The 17,929-nt window shown below is 46.6% G+C and overlaps 1 protein-coding gene across 1 annotated transcript in view; it reads left to right on the top strand.

Annotated features, from left to right (window-relative positions):
- F13A1 (coagulation factor XIII A chain) overlaps nt 1-17,929 on the top strand; it is a 767,832-nt gene that overhangs the window by 113,297 nt on the left and 636,606 nt on the right. Inside the window, exon 3 of the mRNA XM_069613463.1 lies at nt 9,344-9,532. Within this exon, the coding sequence (XP_069469564.1) occupies nt 9,344-9,532 (189 nt within the window). The remainder of the gene's footprint in view (nt 1-9,343; nt 9,533-17,929) is intronic.

The raw sequence follows: 17,929 nt of genomic DNA, 5'->3' as shown, positions 1-17,929 counted from the left end.
CAGCTCTTCCACGGAGGATGAAGGGGATGATATCTCGGCGATGCTGCAGGCCCCCTCCAAGGACACAGACAGGAAAGGAAGGAAGGTATACATGGTGTCTGCACTATGCCAAGACCGAGGACCTCGCAGAAAAGCCGCCCGAAGGCGCAAATGCATGGTATCCATCCAAAACCAGTGCATTCTGATGACCATCGACACAGGCGCTTCGGTGAACGTCATGCCTGAAAGCATTTTCCTGACCCTAAGTCCTACACCAGAGCTGAAAAGCACCGACACCCTGTTATATGCATACGGCTGTCGAAAGCCCCTGCCGGTCATTGGCAGGTTCCGCACCACGCTGGGACACGGGAAAAACAGACTATGGTCCAAAGTCTATGTGGTGAAGGCAGGTGTTGAGAGCCTCCTGAGCGGGGACGCAGCGGAGGATTTGGGTGTGGTCCAATTCATCTGCCATGTCAACGATGAAAAGGAAGTGGAGCAGATGCTGAACCAGTACCCTGACTTGCAAGAAGGCATAGGCTGTCTGAAAGGCAAAACCATCAAGCTTCATATTGATGAGACAGTGCAGCCGAAAGCCGTCCGGCACCGGAGAACGCCTTTCCACATGAGAGAACAAGTGGAGCAGGAACTCAAGGCCCTAGAAGAGGCAGGTATCATTGAGGAAGTCACAGGGCCCACACCCTGGGTCTCTCCCATGGTGGTAACACGGAAGCCCAAGCAGCCTGGAAAGGTACGGATCTGCATAGACATGCGCCTCCCCAACACCGCCATCAAAAGGGAACGCCACATAACCCCAACAATCGACGAGATTGTGGCTGACCTCACAGGGTCGAGTATATTTTCAAAGATTGATCTAAAGGCGGGGTATCACCAACTCAGACTCCACAGAGACTCTCGATACATAACAACGTTCTCTACACATTTGGGGCTACGGAGATACAAACGCCTGAGTTTTGGAATATCGTCTGCCGCGGAGGTGTTCCAGCAAACCATCCAGGAGGTCATCAGGGGCATCCCCGGTGTCCTCAACGTGAGCGATGATATTCTGATTCACGCCCCCGACAAAGAAACACACGTCAAGAGGCTTCACGCCCTACTGGGCCGACTACAAGAGGTTGGGCTCACAATACACCGGGAAAAGTGCGAGTTCCTCAAATCCGAGATCACTTTTTTTGGCTACAAGTTTGGCAGCACAGGCATCTCACCTGACCCGCAGAAGGTCGCAGACATCCAGGCGGCAAGCCCACCGATGACCCCCACGGAAGTGCGCAGTTTCTTAGGCATGGCCACCTACTGCGGGAGGTTCATCCGAAACCTGGCCACGCTATCTGAGCCGCTGCGGGAACTCACGAAGGCCAACGTCAAGTGGGAATGGGGGCCAACATGCCAGGACGCGTTCGAGAGCATCAAGGACTCCCTCTCAGCTGACACCAAGATGGCCTACTACAACACTGAACTGCCCACAGAGCTATTCGTAGATGCCAGCCCCGTAGGGCTCGGAGCCATCTTAATGCAAGTCACGAGAGAAGGGGAGAAGAGACCGATTGCGTATGCGTCGAGAGCCCTCACAGAGACCGAACAAAGGTACTCACACATCGAAAAGGAGGCCATTGCCGTGCTGTGGGGGTGCCGACACTTTCACCTCTACCTTTATGGGCGTCACTTCACGACAATCACGGACCACAAGCCCCTGTTACCAATCTTCATGGGAACATCGGCACACCCTCCGGCCCGAATCACCAAGTGGTTACTGCACCTCCAGCAATATGACTTTAATCTCGTCTATCAACCAGGCAGCGGAAACCCAGCGGACTATCTCTCCAGGCATCCGCGAGAGGCCACTCAACAAGAGATCCAAGTGGCGGCAGAGACAGAGGAACACATATGCCAAGTAGTGCGCGCAATGAGACCCAAGGCGGTGAGCATCGAGGAGATCGAGGCGGAAACGCACCAGGACCCGTGTTGTGACTTAGTGAAAAATGCCATCCTTTCCGGTGATTGGAAGACTTTCATGAGACACACACACAACAGAACAGCGGAAGCAAAAGGGTTTCTGTCCGGCATATTCACAGTGCGGCAAGACTTGTCAGTCACGGAAGGTGGACTGTTACTACGGGGAAACCGCATCGTGATACCTCTCAAACTACAGGACAGGATAGTGGCCCTAGCACATGAAGGACACCAAGGACTGGTGAGGACGAAAGCCCGCATTCGGCACCGAGTATGGTTTCCCCAGATCGAGGAGCGGGTCGAGACACTCGTTGCCACGTGCCTACCCTGTCAGATCACGGGGGCCCCGCCAGACCCGGAACCCATCATATCAGCAGAACGGGGCCGATCTCGCTGGGAGGCCATCAGCATTGACTTCTGCAAGCTCCGAGAAGGCCTCCACCTGTTGGTGGCCGTCGATGATCACTCTCGATACCCGGAAGTCGAGGTAGTTGAGTCCACAGCAGCGGAAGTGGTCATTCCGGCACTAGAGAAAATGTTCGCGACTCACGGACTACCTATCTCAATCAAAAGCGACAATGGGCCGCCGTTTACAGGGGAGGATTTTAAAAAGTATCTACAGGAACTCAATGTGAAGTATCATCACATCACTCCAAGACACCCCCAGGCAAACGGGGATGTAGAGCGATTTATGAGGACTATCAATAAAGTGCTCAGAGTATCTAAGGCTAACGCCAGCCCCTGGAAGGTTGACCTTTTCCGATTCCTCTGAAATTACCGGGTCACGCCTCACAGCACAACCGGCATTCCGCCTGCGGACCTCATGTTCGGCACCGTCATCAGATCCTCAATCCCGCATCACCCAAGCAGAACCCCGGACACGGTGAACGAGGAACGCACAGAGAGAAGGAGAAGGGAGGCCAACGAACACATGAGTGGCAAGCGGAGAGCGAGGCCGTCCCATCATCAAGTGGGTGACCAGGTCATCATGCTACGAAACCCCTCCAAGTCTAAACTGGACACCAGGTACGAGGAACTTCCATGGACCCTCAGCAACCGGCATGGAACCATGGTAACGGTGACACGGGGAAGCCGCCAAGTGACGAGGAATGCGTCATGGTTCAAGGCCGTACCACGTACACTGTGGACCGACAAGGAGGGCCATTGGGAAGGCGAGGACACTCCTCCCAGTGAAGAAGAGCCGGAGGCCATCCCTGAGGACAACGGAGCGAGGGATGGAGACTGGGAGCCGGTGGATGAACCCGGCCTCGAGGGCCCGAACCGCGAAGATGGAACAGAGCCGGAAGCAAGGGGGGGTGAACCCCGCGAAGGACGATACAGACTGAGAACAACAACAAGACCGCCAGCTAAGCTAAGTGACTATGTGTGGTAGCTGGTACCCTGGTGCCATGAACCCTAATGGCAGGGCGGCTGAGTGTTGAAGACGGACAGTTGTTGTTGGACCTCGCAGTTGTTTGGCAGTTATAGTTATGTGTTTTGTTTTGTTTTATAATAAAGGAGGAATGTTACTTTCCGCCCTGCGTCCCGCTGCGCGGTGACGCAGGGCGTCCTAATAAAATCCCCGCCCCCGCGTTCGGGAGGCAGTTCCGGGGCAGACCCAACATCAGCGTGGGAGTGCATTCATTCCAGCTCCCGCTGGAGCTGCGCCACAGGCCGCGCGGCCTAATCGATCAACTCCAGCCCCCGCGCGTAGGCCGCGGGCCCGCGAACATAACATTCATGATTGGTGAATCGTTTCCAGGTGCTTCTCCCACTGAGAACATTTTGAAAATAATTGTTTAAAATGGTGCATTTAGCATTACGGACTGGGATAACTGTGAGCCGCACCATGTAAGGATGCCTTGCAGTGAATTCATCACTGCATTATTTTGCAGTGTGTGCATTTTTCTTGTGAGTTATAGCTCGGATCAGTGGCATATAATGCACTAGTACGCCGGGTAAATCTAGCGAACTACAACGTGTCATGCGCTGGTCTGGCATTCCCTCTCTCTCGCTCCTCCCCTCTGTGTTCGCATTGTTAGAGTCCATCCAGATCAACAGGGTTTGGCCTCTATATTAGAGGATATTAGACTCTACGGGCCTCATTACGATCTGTGGAATTACCACCAAACTTGTTTACCATTAACACCACTCGATCTCGTGGCATCACCACGGGATTACGAGCGGTGGCATGGCGGTACATCAGAATCCATAGGGATTTTTATGCATTTTACCATGAGCAGTAATTCCATGCGATACACCCGCCACGTTTGAGGGGCAAAGTGGAGACTATACTGCCAGCAAAAAGCTACAGGTAAAGCTTCCTCTTTACCTCCAAACCCATTGTACAGCAGTGCGGTAATGCATCGGCAAAGTGGTGTAATGAGGCCGTAAGTCTATAGGCCTCCGTGAAATGCATTATAAATATTATTGTCTTTCACAAAGAGAGTTAAGGTTCCTGGTAAAGTCCTCAACCACAGTTTCTTTAATGGTGCAGACGGTTGTTGGCCCTGAGCACTACTTATAATAGGCCAATAATCTCTATTCACACTCTCTTATTCAAAATGAGGGACATCATGTTGCCCCTAAATGCTATAACATTTAAGGGGGGTGGGACGGTGACTGCAGGAGCCAGCTGCATCAAAATATTATCCTGAGTGCAGACCTGTTACATTTTATGTTTTTCTGTCCATTTTATTCTCATTGAGGAAGAGCATACTTGTGGATGTTTTTAGACCCTACTATTTCAACCAGTGTCATCCAGCACTGATATCCCCTCAGATACTAAATTATGATTTAGTTTGCCATGCTGTTGAGAATGACTTGTCGGGTGCTTTGAGAATCAGTGGCAAACTAATGGCCCTGTAAGCCAGTGTGAAAGGCAGTGTGGCTGAAAGCTTTTTGTAGATGTATGGGAGCATTTGTCTGATATAGGTGGCATTTGAACATTTGATACTGAAATGTTATCATGTTTTATTTTCATCTAATTTCTTTTTTAAATGTCATGATTGTATGTCCGATTTTATTTTTTGTTTTTGCAGAATCATGCGCGGTGTACTTTTATGGAAGAATATTGTCCATACCAAAATAAACTAAAGGGTGAACATTATTTTGGTATTTTATTATTTAAAGGAGCGAGTGTAAAGTGTAATATTACAGAAGGACCCAAAACACACACGTAGGCAAAAGACAATAAAACAGAGATCATCAAACAGCACAAACACCACAAAAAAACATAAGCAGACAAAAAGGGTTCAAGCAACAATGATCGACAAACTATAAAAAAAAATAACAAACACCTCTGAAATGCTTAAAAATGCTCCCAAACTCCCCAAAAGCACCCGAAACTCCTCCTATTTGTGAGTCTGCCCTGTCCAGGGAAATAATATCCACAAAGTAATTGAAGTCCAGCTGGTCAAACAGGCCCTCAATCCTGTTTTAGATTACCTGAAGACCTCTGATTGGATGCTCTCAAGTCTCAGGCATCATGAAGGCACTGTGGGATTCAAATACCACCTTGTGACAACAGTGACCTGAGGTTATCTCTTCCTTCACCAGTGGTATTTTCTTTTGCAAGTCTTCTCTTCCTGAACTCACCACTTACTGATTTAACCAGTTCTTTCGTGCTAGTATTCATAGCCTCGGGGCAGCTCTACAGGTTTGTCAAGTGCAACCTCTCACACTCTGAGCACACGAACCGGAACCATGGTAGGCATCGTGAGCCCATGATGCACATCAGATTTTTCAGGGCAGATAGAGGCCTAGTTAGGTTAGGGTTAGTCCAAATGTGTACCCAATATAAACAACAGTGTTATTCCCATAACTGCAGCAAAGGGATGCAGGTTGCACTCACATCTTATTCGAGCCAAAGGCGCTCTGGAAGGTAACAATAACAGGGCCCTGATGAAATTGTTTTCAGACACACTGAAAGACTGAACTTTCGTATGGCCTCATAATTCGCATCCATACAGGGCGGCCGATAGTGCTTGTACTCTATGCAGATGCAGGGCTGGTGAAACAGCTCCTCTTCCATGGGTGCTAGGGAACCTCCTAATACCTCCACAGTATTTATCCTTGGATATTATCGCTCTAAAATGGGGCTTAGACCAGCCCAGGTTCTCAGCTAATCTTATTCCCAGATAATCAAATGCCTATAATTGCTCCAAAGTGTGACCACCAAGTTTCATGTTTAATGTAGGACATTTCGCAGACCTGTGCCTGAACACCATGATTTTTCGTTTTTCCTCTGTTAAGCTCAAGGCACATTTCCTTGCATTTGCCGCCCAAGATGGGCAGATTGTGCCTAAGGCCCATCAGGGAAGTGGGCAGGATCAATGTGTCATCCACAAAGAATAACGCAGGGGACCTGTCCAATCCCAATTTGGGGGAGTCATGACACTGCGCCATCAGCTCCACAATGATCTCGTTGATATAGAGACAAAACAGAAGGGGGGTCAGCACACACCCCTGGCAAACCACCCTCTCTATGTCCAAAGGCACAGTGAGCTCGCCCCCTAAGCCCCACATAACTGTGGCCTTGTTGTTGGTGTACAGGGGTCTTATATTAGCCAGCAAATTCCCAGCAATACCTTCTTCCGAGAGAACGTCCTACCATAGTCTTCTTGGGACGCAATGGAAGGCCACCCGTAGGTCAACGAATATTGTGTAGACTTTGACTCAGCTTAGGATAGTGTGTTTGGCAAGAATTAAGCCATGCCTAAAGCACTGGCTGACTATGCTTACAGCCGCTGAAAACCAGCTTGTAGATGGCTGATAATGTCACCTTCACTAACACACTTTTGCAGTTGCGCAAGCAGAACCTTGGCATATATTTTGCCTGCAGAATCCAGCAGAGAAATTGGTTTTATAATTCCCTGCTGGGTCCTGTTGCCTTTTTTGTAAATGGCCACAATTTCTGCCTCACGCCACGATTGAGGATTCAAACCGGTTTTAATAACTGAATCAAAAAATGTACCAAAACATAGGTGCCCAAATTGTTATCTCATCCTTATAGAGGTCAATGGGAATTTTAACAGAGCCAGGGACTTTACTGGCAGCCAGGCCTGGTATCTTTGTAGAAACAAATGTATGAGAGTTACTCCAATTTAGTACAGCTTGCAGACAAAGGAAGCAGGCGCATTGATTTATATGCTGTGCTAGGCTTCTGGGAATTTTTTACATGCACTACTGTCATTTACATGGTTTCTAGGTGCTCTAGTAGATCTCAAAGAGTTAGGACAGAAGGGAGTGAGGGAAAATTCAAGATAGCTTTGCTGATGTGTTTATGCGTGCCAACCTGAAGTACCCCCAGTTCAGTGTGGTGTGTGGTTTTGTTTGCTGGTGTTCTGTGTCAAGAGCCCTTCAGGTACCTGTGTGGAGGGGGGACCCTTGTGATCCCGTAGTGCTAGTCTTTGTTGGTTTGGATTGTGATTGTGATGTATAAGTTGGCTGTAGAGGTGCAGCGTTCTGATGTTTGCTATCCATTTCGAGGGGTGCTCAATTGCCATGTGTAAGTGGCTTAGTTGGTATGCATATTTTGTGTTTGAACATAGCATTTGAGCATTTTAGTGCCGGGGGCATTCAGCTGAGATCTAAATAGGTATTTGGGAATCTATCGGGAATGGCTGGGCCAACGTCTTGTTAGTGGTGTACCACTAGTGGCGTACTTGTGATGTGAAGTCTTCATGTACACTGAGGCAGGCTGGTGTTACCATGAGCAGACAGCATGCAGAGACTGGTCCTAAACCACATTGGAGGAGCAGGCAGCAGTGGGTTCCAAGTCCAGAGTGGCATGAAATTGCTCTGGAGAAAATACCCATCTGAAAACTAGGAGGAGATTTTCTGTCGGGTAACTTTGAGCAAAATCACTGCAGGGCAAAATAAGAGAGGGGCATTTTGGAGCAAAACTACGGCTAGTGAAAATAACAGTGGGACACACATGAACAACATTAAAGTGGGACAGACAGAGCACGGGAGGACTCCCTCTTTCACTCTCCTCTCTGTGTGTCTTACTCTTTCTGTCTTTCAACTAGATACATAGTAAGCCTCGTGCAACAGGGATCAGTAAATTGGCAGATGACAGCAGTTGGGCAGAATGGGGATTGCACTAATTCTCCAAAGCACTGTTCATTAAATTGTGCACAGGGACTTTGCCGATTGCGAGCCTCTGCCACAAATGGGACAACAAGGTATCCTTAATCTGCCCCTTGTGTGGCTGCATGAATTAAACTACGGTCCATGTTTTAACAGCCACACTGTTAATGAGAAAACGCCATGTAAGGCCATTGTCTAAGGCCTGAGGCTGCTGCATGATTGATGAGGCCATGGCTGTTTGGATTAACTCCAACAATGTGTTTGCAGTTTATGCTACTTGTAAATACCTTGTATGGGCCTGGCGGGTAAAACAGAAGAAGGCCTGCATGCCAAGATGGTGATATTGCGATATGTTATTGCTTAGCTAGGCTGTTTTCGTTTAATTTGCTCTTAATCTTGACATGCTGTTTTGTTTACATATTACATTATATGAATCGTTTTAATGAATCGTTTAATGAACTGTTACCGGATGAAATGTTTTGCTTTTATTTAATCTCGAAATAAAGCATTGTGAAATGAATTACCCAAAGAGAAGTGAGAAGTGAGAAGGATTATGGGCAGCGTGCACTTTCAGTTCAGGGAAAGAGCTGACTGAGATATGCAAATCCCAGGTGCTCATGTCATCTTCCTTAGTATGTGGTTTGGCAGGCTGGGAGGCTTCTCAAAACTCACTCTAACTTGCTGAGGTGCTGTGCTCCGTGGGCCCTCTTGGGACTTTTGCTCGTTGAGGCAATGAACGGCATGGTTCGGGAATTTGTCAAACAATCGGGGCAGGGGGCAGAATCCCTGGTTGTTTCTTCCCGAAGTCTACACCATTGACTCTCCAAAAAGCATGAAATCCCTCTTGCAGCCACAGCCCAACCATGAAACTGCCCCCTCCCTGCACCCATTGACCGATTGCTAAAATCCATTTTTGGTTTTAGGGAGCTTGTACTGCCCGCATCATCATTTTCATGTAGTGTTTAAATGAGTCCGTTCTTGTTGTCTTTAGTTTATGTATTTTTCTATTGTGTGAGTGTGTATGAAAAGGAAGACCCTGAGAGCTAAGACAGGACGTGCTTTATAGAACTCTGCCTATGCTTATGCCAAGTTTGCTTAGTTGTGTTTCATTGACTTACATTGCATGGTGCTTAGAAGTGTATGTGTACCTTTGAAAAAAGTTGGTCTTGATCCTATCTCCTGTTATGAATAAAACACAGAAAAGGTATGCCTTCTTGAGAGAACTGTATGATATATTGAAATGAGCATACTCCTGTAAAATACGCCACAATAATGAGTATCTCATCTGTGTGTCTCGCAGACTTTTTGGAGGTGCAAGAGGTTCGCCTGTTCAAGAGTCAATATGAAAATAACAAGGTGGAGCACCACACCGAGAGGTACTACAACAACAAGCTCATTGTGCGGCGCGGGCAACCTTTCTACGTACAGATTGAGTTCAATCGCCCTTACAATCCAGAGAAGGACCAATTCTGGGTGGAGTATGTCATAGGTAAGTGACGCAGCGGGAGACTGGTATGCCGATGAGAGCCATCATTTGTCTGACACAAATAATAACCACTGACCCGCATCCCTCAACATCTGTCCGATGCTTTTAAGTTGGGCACACACTTTTATTCTAGAGGTAGAATATTCTGGTTTGCCCCCATTGAGAAATAATCTCTGCGGATACAGGTTGATGTAGTATCCTTTTTTTCAATCAAAATTCTCCAGGGGTGGAAACACAGTGATTCAATTAATTTCTAGTGAATTGACGCAGAAATGTGTCCAGTCAACTTGTTTGCCAAATCCCAAACACTGAAATATGGGCGTACGCGTTAGAGTACCGGGCCAGCCTTCCAGTTATCAACACATGATCTTTTTTTTATAACAATATTGTACAAGTAACTCTTTCACTAAAGGGCTGTATAGCATACAGACAGTATAAATCATGAATTAACAGTAATGTGCCAAGTAGGAGAGAGAAAGAGAGAAAATATGTTTTTTGAAGTTGAGAATGCAGCAAGAAAAGGAAGGTGGAGACCTAATGGGAAAAGGTAGTTGGTTCCAATGTTTTACAGCCAATAAGGAAAAACAAGGGAAATGAGACTGGCCACAGGGAGGGTACAGGACAGATAAGAGAAACTGAGATTCAGGCGTTGCGGAACGAGTAGGAGATACAGGCTCAAATGATCAAAATAAGTGTAACGGTACTCATGAAAAGATAACCCTGAACTGTTTTTTTTTTTTTCTTTTTTTATTGTGCATATGGTCACATAACGTTTTACACATTCTTCATCCGATTTAAATGACAATTAAAGAAAAAGAAAAATCATTAATCCAACGTAAATCTCATAATGCTATTTCTATAAACAAGAAACAGTTGTCAAGAGAAAGACATAAAAAAGACAAAGCATATCAACTAAATTACTATTACAATAAGGCAATATAAAATGCAACTGATAGATTATTACTAGTACTCATTCAGTACAATATGTGTAGTTACAGTGGGATTTTTTATGAAATTCAATTCATTTAAGTATTTAAACAAAGCAATAGACAGAGGAATCTCCTTGCCAGATGAGATCCGATACCAAATTGGTTTCATAATCAGAATAAGTAGAGCATAATTCTCTACCAACAGCATAGCAAATCAATCTTTTTAGACGGAAGAACATCGCCTACCGCTTGGCACCTCTCCAGTGTAGCTCATCCTTGTAACTGCAAGGTAGCAACAATGCACCCCAGGGTCGATGTCAAAATGAGCTGTCCATTATGCAGCCACTGCCACTCTGTCCCCTTCACCAGCCGTGTCCTGTCTCAAGCCTAGAGCAAGGGAATGTGCAGTGCAGACATGGGTCTCTTTAGGACCCTGCCTGCCATGAAGTACCTGAAATATATATGCTCGTGCAATGTATGAGCATTTCTATTTTAATTGTATTCATTTAACCTTAAAAACACACTTTGGGGGTCATTACGAGGAAGGAGGTAACCATGCCACTATTAGCGGCATGGCTACCCTCTTACTGGGTACCAGGTCTGAGTTCCTTGAATGAGGAATTACCGGGCCATTCCGACCTTGGAGGGCCCGGTAATTCCTTATTCGAGGAACCCGGACCCAGTACATCCCTATTCCCATTCAAGCCCCCATAGGGCTCAATGGGGATGATGCTAACAACGGGCCCGTTAATAAAACCAGGCGTCCTTAGCGGGTTCCCGCAAGCAGACCTTGTAATGGGGCAGTAAGTCGTTGATGGCTCCAGCACCATTAAAGGCGCCGTTAACCCCTTACCGCCTACCTCGTAATGACCCCCATTGTCAATGACTGTCACTTTAAGGTCCGCATCTGGCAATGAACACCAAGCACACACAGAGAGGAGGGCTTATCCAAGCCGTCACTGATATGAGTGCCGGCTGTCAGTGCATATGCTGGTGTCAGGCACACAGCTGTCAGGACTCCTCTGGTCTGGCCAAATCCAGACTGAGGATATTCGGGCATGGGAACATCAGGTGGCTGTGCTGGTGGTAGCGGTTGGGTGGATGAGGGGTGGGGGGGGTGGCTGTGTTGCATCCATAAAATGGGCTGGGCTCTGCAGCAGTGCCAGAGGGGGGCAGGTTTTGACATTGGCATCTATATGGAGCCACCTTATATGTAATTATGTTATCATTTCCTAGTCGGGGGTTGGACACACGTGGACTTAGAACACTATCCTGCACGTTGAAGGTTTTCGGTGTTTGAGTGCGATTACTCAGTGTCTAATGTGCTGCTTTTTAGAGCACACATCCTTAAGTGCCTTTTTCAGCTCTCACTTTCACAGGCAGCGCTGTTTCTTCAGACCTTTATCTGTAGTTGCTTTTGCCCAGGAGCCCTCTACTTTTCCGTAATCTTCAATGTGGCATTTTGAGAGTCCGGTGATGGTTCCTGTGGGTTTCACCCTCATTGGACTTGTGCTCCATCAGGCCATCACATCGGCTCTACTGGTTGATGGTGTGCTGTTGGCATTTAGTTGCACATGGTTCCTTCCAGTGGGGTTTGTGTGTTGATTCTGCCGATATTGTGCCGCGCTTGACACAACCCACCATTAACGTTTGCAAAGTGGGCCTATTTGCGAGCCTCTTGGGCTCGCCGACTGTCCCTTCCCTTGCCCATAGATGCCCTTTGAGAACCAGTTACCAGTGTGCACAGGCTGATGGGTGCAGGAAGTGGGGCACACGTTCCTCCTCACATTCTGCGTTCACCATTGTGGATTACCCAGCAGACATAACATGGCGCATGCAATCCATCTGAGCGAAATGATGGAGTAAAGAGGAGGGGAAAGATCAGGGACATCTTTAAAGATGATGCAGAGAAATTGAAAGAGATGTTGAGAATCGAGAGAAAAAACAATTGAGAGTCTGAGTCAAGATGAGAAAGACAACAAAGTAGTGAATAGCAGAATTGTAGATAGACAGCAGTAGGGCCAGGTGGTAGCGGGGGGCGGGGTCAATGAAAAGAAGAGCAAAACAGTAGTCAAGACATGAGAAAATTGGGATGATACAAGTAAGTTAGTGGTCTGGACTAGGAGAAAGGACCAACTTTAAATAGGTTATATGGATAAAGGCTATATTGATGAAAGTGACTGGACTGAGCAGTATCAGAAAACATGCAGAGAGAAGTAAAGCTTGACAATGACGAGTTTGCATGCAGCGGTGGAAAGAGGAAGCAGAGAAGGCAGAAGCAAGGTGTTATTGGGTGATATAGGCAGTGGGATCGAGGATGCAGGGCAAAAGTGGACTTGGTTTTGGATGTCTTAAGGCGAAGAAAGATGTTCCACATCCAGGACTGGATGGTCAATAGGCTGGCAGTGTATGTGTAGTGTAAGGAATCAGAAAATGGGAAAAAGGAATTGAGAGCTGTCAGCTACTGGGATGATATAGAGAGACAATAGCAGAGGACGTGGGACAGACTCTTGAGGGACTCCATATTGTAGTGGGGGCAAAGGGAAGACTGACCAGCCCAATAAACAGAGCAGGACAGTCTGTCGGATAGGATCTGAACCACTGAAGAACTAAACTAGAAAGACCCAGGGTAGAAAGAGTAGATACAAGAATACAGAGAGCAACTGTGGCAGTAGCAGAAGGGAGACCAAGAAGAACCAAGAGAGAAGGGCGTGTTGTGTGACATGCAGAGAATAAAGAATTGAAAACATAACAGAGGTTGCATGAAGTACAGTACAAGATACCGTTAGATCATGGAATTCTTCTCTTGTGGTGGTGGTATTCTATGTTTTGTTTGCTCTTCTTCAACAATTATATGCTGCAAAATGATTAGAAACAATTAGAGGAGGAGGAACATCTATAATATGGGATTATTAGCATGGAGGATCTAACCCACAGCCTCTGGGACTGCTTGACACCCACAAAATATTTCTAACCTCTGGTCCACCAATGCTCTGGCCATAGCTTGCACCAGAACGCTTGTGTGTACAAAAACGGTGTGAGCATGTGTTCTCTGGACAGGTCATTCATATGCAGGCGCTGCTCCTCATGCTGAATGACAAGTGGATACCTAGTGACAAAATGGTAGAAAACATCTCGCATGGATGCATGACCTTGGATGGGGATATTTTGGAGTCAAAATAGTGGGCTTATGTGTCGACGAAGTAGCCATTCTGGGCGATAAAAACGAGCAATAAGTTCAAATGTGGCTCTCCAGTGCAGTAAAGTAGACTTGTTTTTGCAACTCCCCTCACACGCCTATGCCTCTTGGGCAATTCTAATGGAGGTGGTACACAATTTCAAGCTGGCCAGGGGTGCTTTCCCTAACTAGGGGCAAAGGCAAGCAGTTTGGAAAAGGTCACTAAAATATGGTTGATTCGTTTACTGGCCAGGCATGAAACCAACTTAGTTACGTTGCTCTTTGCTCGTGCTGCCGACTGACTGATTCTCCACCCATTCAATTGTAAAACAAACAGCATTCCAGTTCAGTCCTTGCCACCTCGCAATGTACTGCAATTGCTGAGGCTCAGACCTCGAGGCATGTTGCTCAACAATGCTCGTTCTTGTTCAACTTTATCCTGTATCTTTATGTGTCCATTCCTATACCTTTCCTTCAGGAGACTTCAGGGTTCATCCTGTCGGGTTCATAACATTCACAGCTAGGCATGTGCACAGTTTACTGAAAAACATATGCGCTGGACATATTTAGGCGCTTGCGATTAATCCAGGAGCCTGCAACCTGCGGCTCTCCAGGTATTTTGGACTACGACTCCCATGATCCCTTATCATTGACTCTGCTGTCCAGGGCTGATGGCAGTTGTAATCCAAAGCACATGGCGAGCCAAAGGTTGCAAACCCCTAGATCAATCAAAAAACGGAAATGTCGGGCCATTTAAGGTGCTAATTCTTGAGTGGATGCACATGTCCACCGAAGTCTTGTGGGCATGCTATTGTTAGTGGCAATAGATGTTTTAGTGGTGTCGAGGTGTAAATGTGGATACTCTGTCCTCTTTTACATGCAGTGTACTTTCCTTTATGTGAGTAGGTATCTGTGTCATGCTCATTCAGTGAGGTACTTATGAGGCTGTTTGATCATTGTGTTGAGGGCACATGCAGTGTCCCCTAAATGTGAATATATGTTTGAGAGAGTGTGTGTGTGTGTGTGTCTGTGTTGTCCTTCAATTACTAGCATTTATTTCCTCTAGGGTTTAGTAAGACGCTGGTGCATGGTAGACGCCTGACTATTGCCATAGCACCAAGTGTCCATCTTTGTAATTTAACCGAATCGGCGTGCATGGGCCTACATCACTTTTCTTTTTATATGTAAGGAGAGCCATGCATCTTCTGTTCCTCTACACCTGGTCTCAGAACCTTAGTAGGGCCACCCGTATATGTGTGTATTCCACAGCCTCGGCAGCACTTTGGAAAGCTGAAGGCCTCGTTTGGTGTTTTCACTGCTTCTATAGTCCGCGTATGGCTGAAGAAGTTGAGGTACTCGTCCATATGGCATGCCATGACTCCCTAGACTTCACTAGAGGCTCGATTCTGATGAGGGCATGAAATGCCGAATCTGTACTTTAGAGTAAGTGGGGCAGTTTTGGTATTTCACAACCATTCAGATGGTCACAAAAAGTAGCTCTTAATTGAAACATATACCCCTTTAGGTTTTGCAATGATGGTCGCCTTTACCGCCTGGTAACTGTCATGGGAACCATCAGATTTGGAAATGTGTTGGAAATGTGTGTAGTCTTATGTAAATTAGACACATTTATATGAGTATGCAGGGATTTAAACGAATTGAAAATAGCGAACAACATTAATCTCTAAACATTCATAATGAAAACAAATACCTAATGTTTTAAATATAAATGGAGGTGGGGCAAGGGGTTAAAACGGGTGGGGAGGAGTTTAGGGTGGGATTATAAATGAAGAGAAATGGGGGGTTTGGGGGATCCCCCCCAAATAAAAAAAATTAAAAATCAATATTTTCTTCATTATAAATGTTTAGACATAAATGTTGTTCGTTATTTTCTATTCCTTAAAATCACATGTAGCCTAAGCCATTTATGAGCTCATTTGACAGTTGTTGAAAAACGATACCTTGTGCAGTGATGGAATAAGGCGCTACTGTTGCTACATTGCAGGGGGGCTATGTCTCTGCACTTTCCCAGCAAGAAATCACAATAGATATACTCAGGAGCACCTGCCTGATCAGTTTCCCCAAGTCCACAGAGCACACACAATATGCTACAAAGTCTTCATAATGTGTCACGCTTAGTGAATTTGCCGGTACATTACAAAAGTGCTGTTGATACCCTTGGATTACACCGATGTGCCCAGCATTGTCACATTTTAGGGAAAAATCCAGCTTTTTGCCACTCTGTTGCACATCTGAAAAATGAGGATGTCCACCACCAGCTCAGAAAAGGAGTGGCACGTCATGAACTGGTGCATTGCATCTTGGCAATTGCCACGTGCGCTGCCCTGATCTCAAAATCAGCCATAAGTATTTTGAGATGGCTGGTTATGACAACATCCTTGTTGTGTTTTTCTATAGGAATCCAGAAACACATAAATGTAGCTGAGGTTTAATTCAGTCTCCTCCTGGATGTCTGCCTTGACAGTGTTGATTGTGGCATTTGTCTAGCTCTGGGTTGTCCGACTCCAGTTTTCGAGGGACAGCAACATGTTGGATTTTCTGGATATCCCTCATCAATATTCAGGAGATACATTTGCATACAATGATTCTACATGTATGCAAATGTATCTCCTGAATATGAATGAGGGATATCCTGGAAACCTGTCAGGTTTGCGGCCCCCGAGGCCTGGAGTTGGTACACTGATCAAATCTTTCATGCTGTCATGATGTTAGCTCTGATGGTGTGCAATGCCATCATGGCCCTCCTCCTCTGACCGATGTGCACCTCCAAGCCACCCCTATCCTTCATCCCGCTTGCTAGAAATGATAGGAACCCATTTCCACATAGCTGTGAAGTATGCTGACGCTAGCCATGTGGGTGTACCTCTTGTCTGTGGGCTTCCCGGCGTTCTGCGGTTTTTATGGCATGCCAGCATGGGATTATCATTAGATGGTTGTGAAATTATTTTTGTGAACATTTTTCGAGGATCAAGTGTTCAGTATGTTCTTGGCGTGCACCTACATTGGCGAAAGCGATAATACCGCTGGGAAATATAGCATGTGGCAATGAGGGCATGCGCTTGCAGTAGTTCATGCGTGGCATGAGGGCATGTTCTTGCATTAGTTCATGTGTGGCATGAGGGCATGTGCTTAATTTGAAACAGTACATTTTTACAAGGCAAAATAAGTTGTATCTATTTTTTGGTTACAGCCAACTGGTCTTTGCAATGCTATTTGAGTCTTTGCAATGCGATTTGAGTCTTTGCAATGCGATTTGAGTCTTTGCAATGCTATTTGAGTCTTTGCAATGCGATTTACGTTTATCTACTAAGTGTATTCTACGTTGTTTGGCCGGTGAACAGACAGGATTAGACCAGTCTGTTTCAGCTCGTGGTGTGTAAAGGTGACGGTTACTGAACGTGTAGTTCAGGATGACCAACAAATAAATCACTGGGTCCCCTTTCTCTGAAGTAACAGCAGGCCAAAGTTGGCGTGCAGATGAAACAAATTCCTGCCATGGCGTTGTGGTTTCCAGTGTGAATGTTAACGAATCCAGTGCAGTGCTACGGGTGGGACACTGCTCCTCTGGAACTCATCTGCCTTTGTATTTTTGACGCATGATAGATTGGTTGTGCTGTGTCCACCCTCCCCTCGGTGGTTTCACACATGCCACATTCAGAGCCCAAGTGCTACACCAGGCGTGGTTAGCAAGGCGGCCGAGGTAAACAGACCCTTCTGTGTGGCTAGTACTCCTCCGTCGGTAAACATGTACTGTGAAGTGTTTTAAATGGGGAAAAGAAGTAGCTGGACATATCGGCGCACCGCTTTCGGCGCCGCAGAGGCTTGGACAGGGTAGGGTCTGAGCGGGCAAGACCCACCCAAAATCTGTAAATGCCCACTCTGCAGTGCTGTGTGGGCATTCACAGATGTTAATGTCGCTGCGTCGGGGCCAACTACTGCTTCAGTCCCCACTTGTCAGACAATCATGGCTACGCCTCTGCGGCACGGGCTGTTTCAGTGTGGCACTGGCACCTTGGGCACATGTCCCATTTAGACACACGCTGTTGTTGGCAGGCGATGCCCAGTGAGATTAAATGATGTGCCAAGGAACACACCCTACCCTTTCGTAAAACAGTGTATCTGAGATCCTTTCACACAAACTTCCAGTTTGTTGTCATGCATTGTGTTAAGAAAGTGTGAATATCTATATTTAACGTGCAGGCACTGAGGGCCGGGTAGGACCGACCCATTTAAAGCACAGACAGTGGATGGGAATTGACTAACCAAACTGAT

This window comes from Ambystoma mexicanum, chromosome 5p, assembly GCF_040938575.1.
Source record: "Ambystoma mexicanum isolate Mex_15411 chromosome 5p, UKY_AmexF1_1, whole genome shotgun sequence".
NCBI classification, from domain to species: Eukaryota; Metazoa; Chordata; class Amphibia; order Caudata; family Ambystomatidae; genus Ambystoma; species Ambystoma mexicanum.
This window is presented reverse-complemented; position numbering and strand designations above follow the sequence as displayed.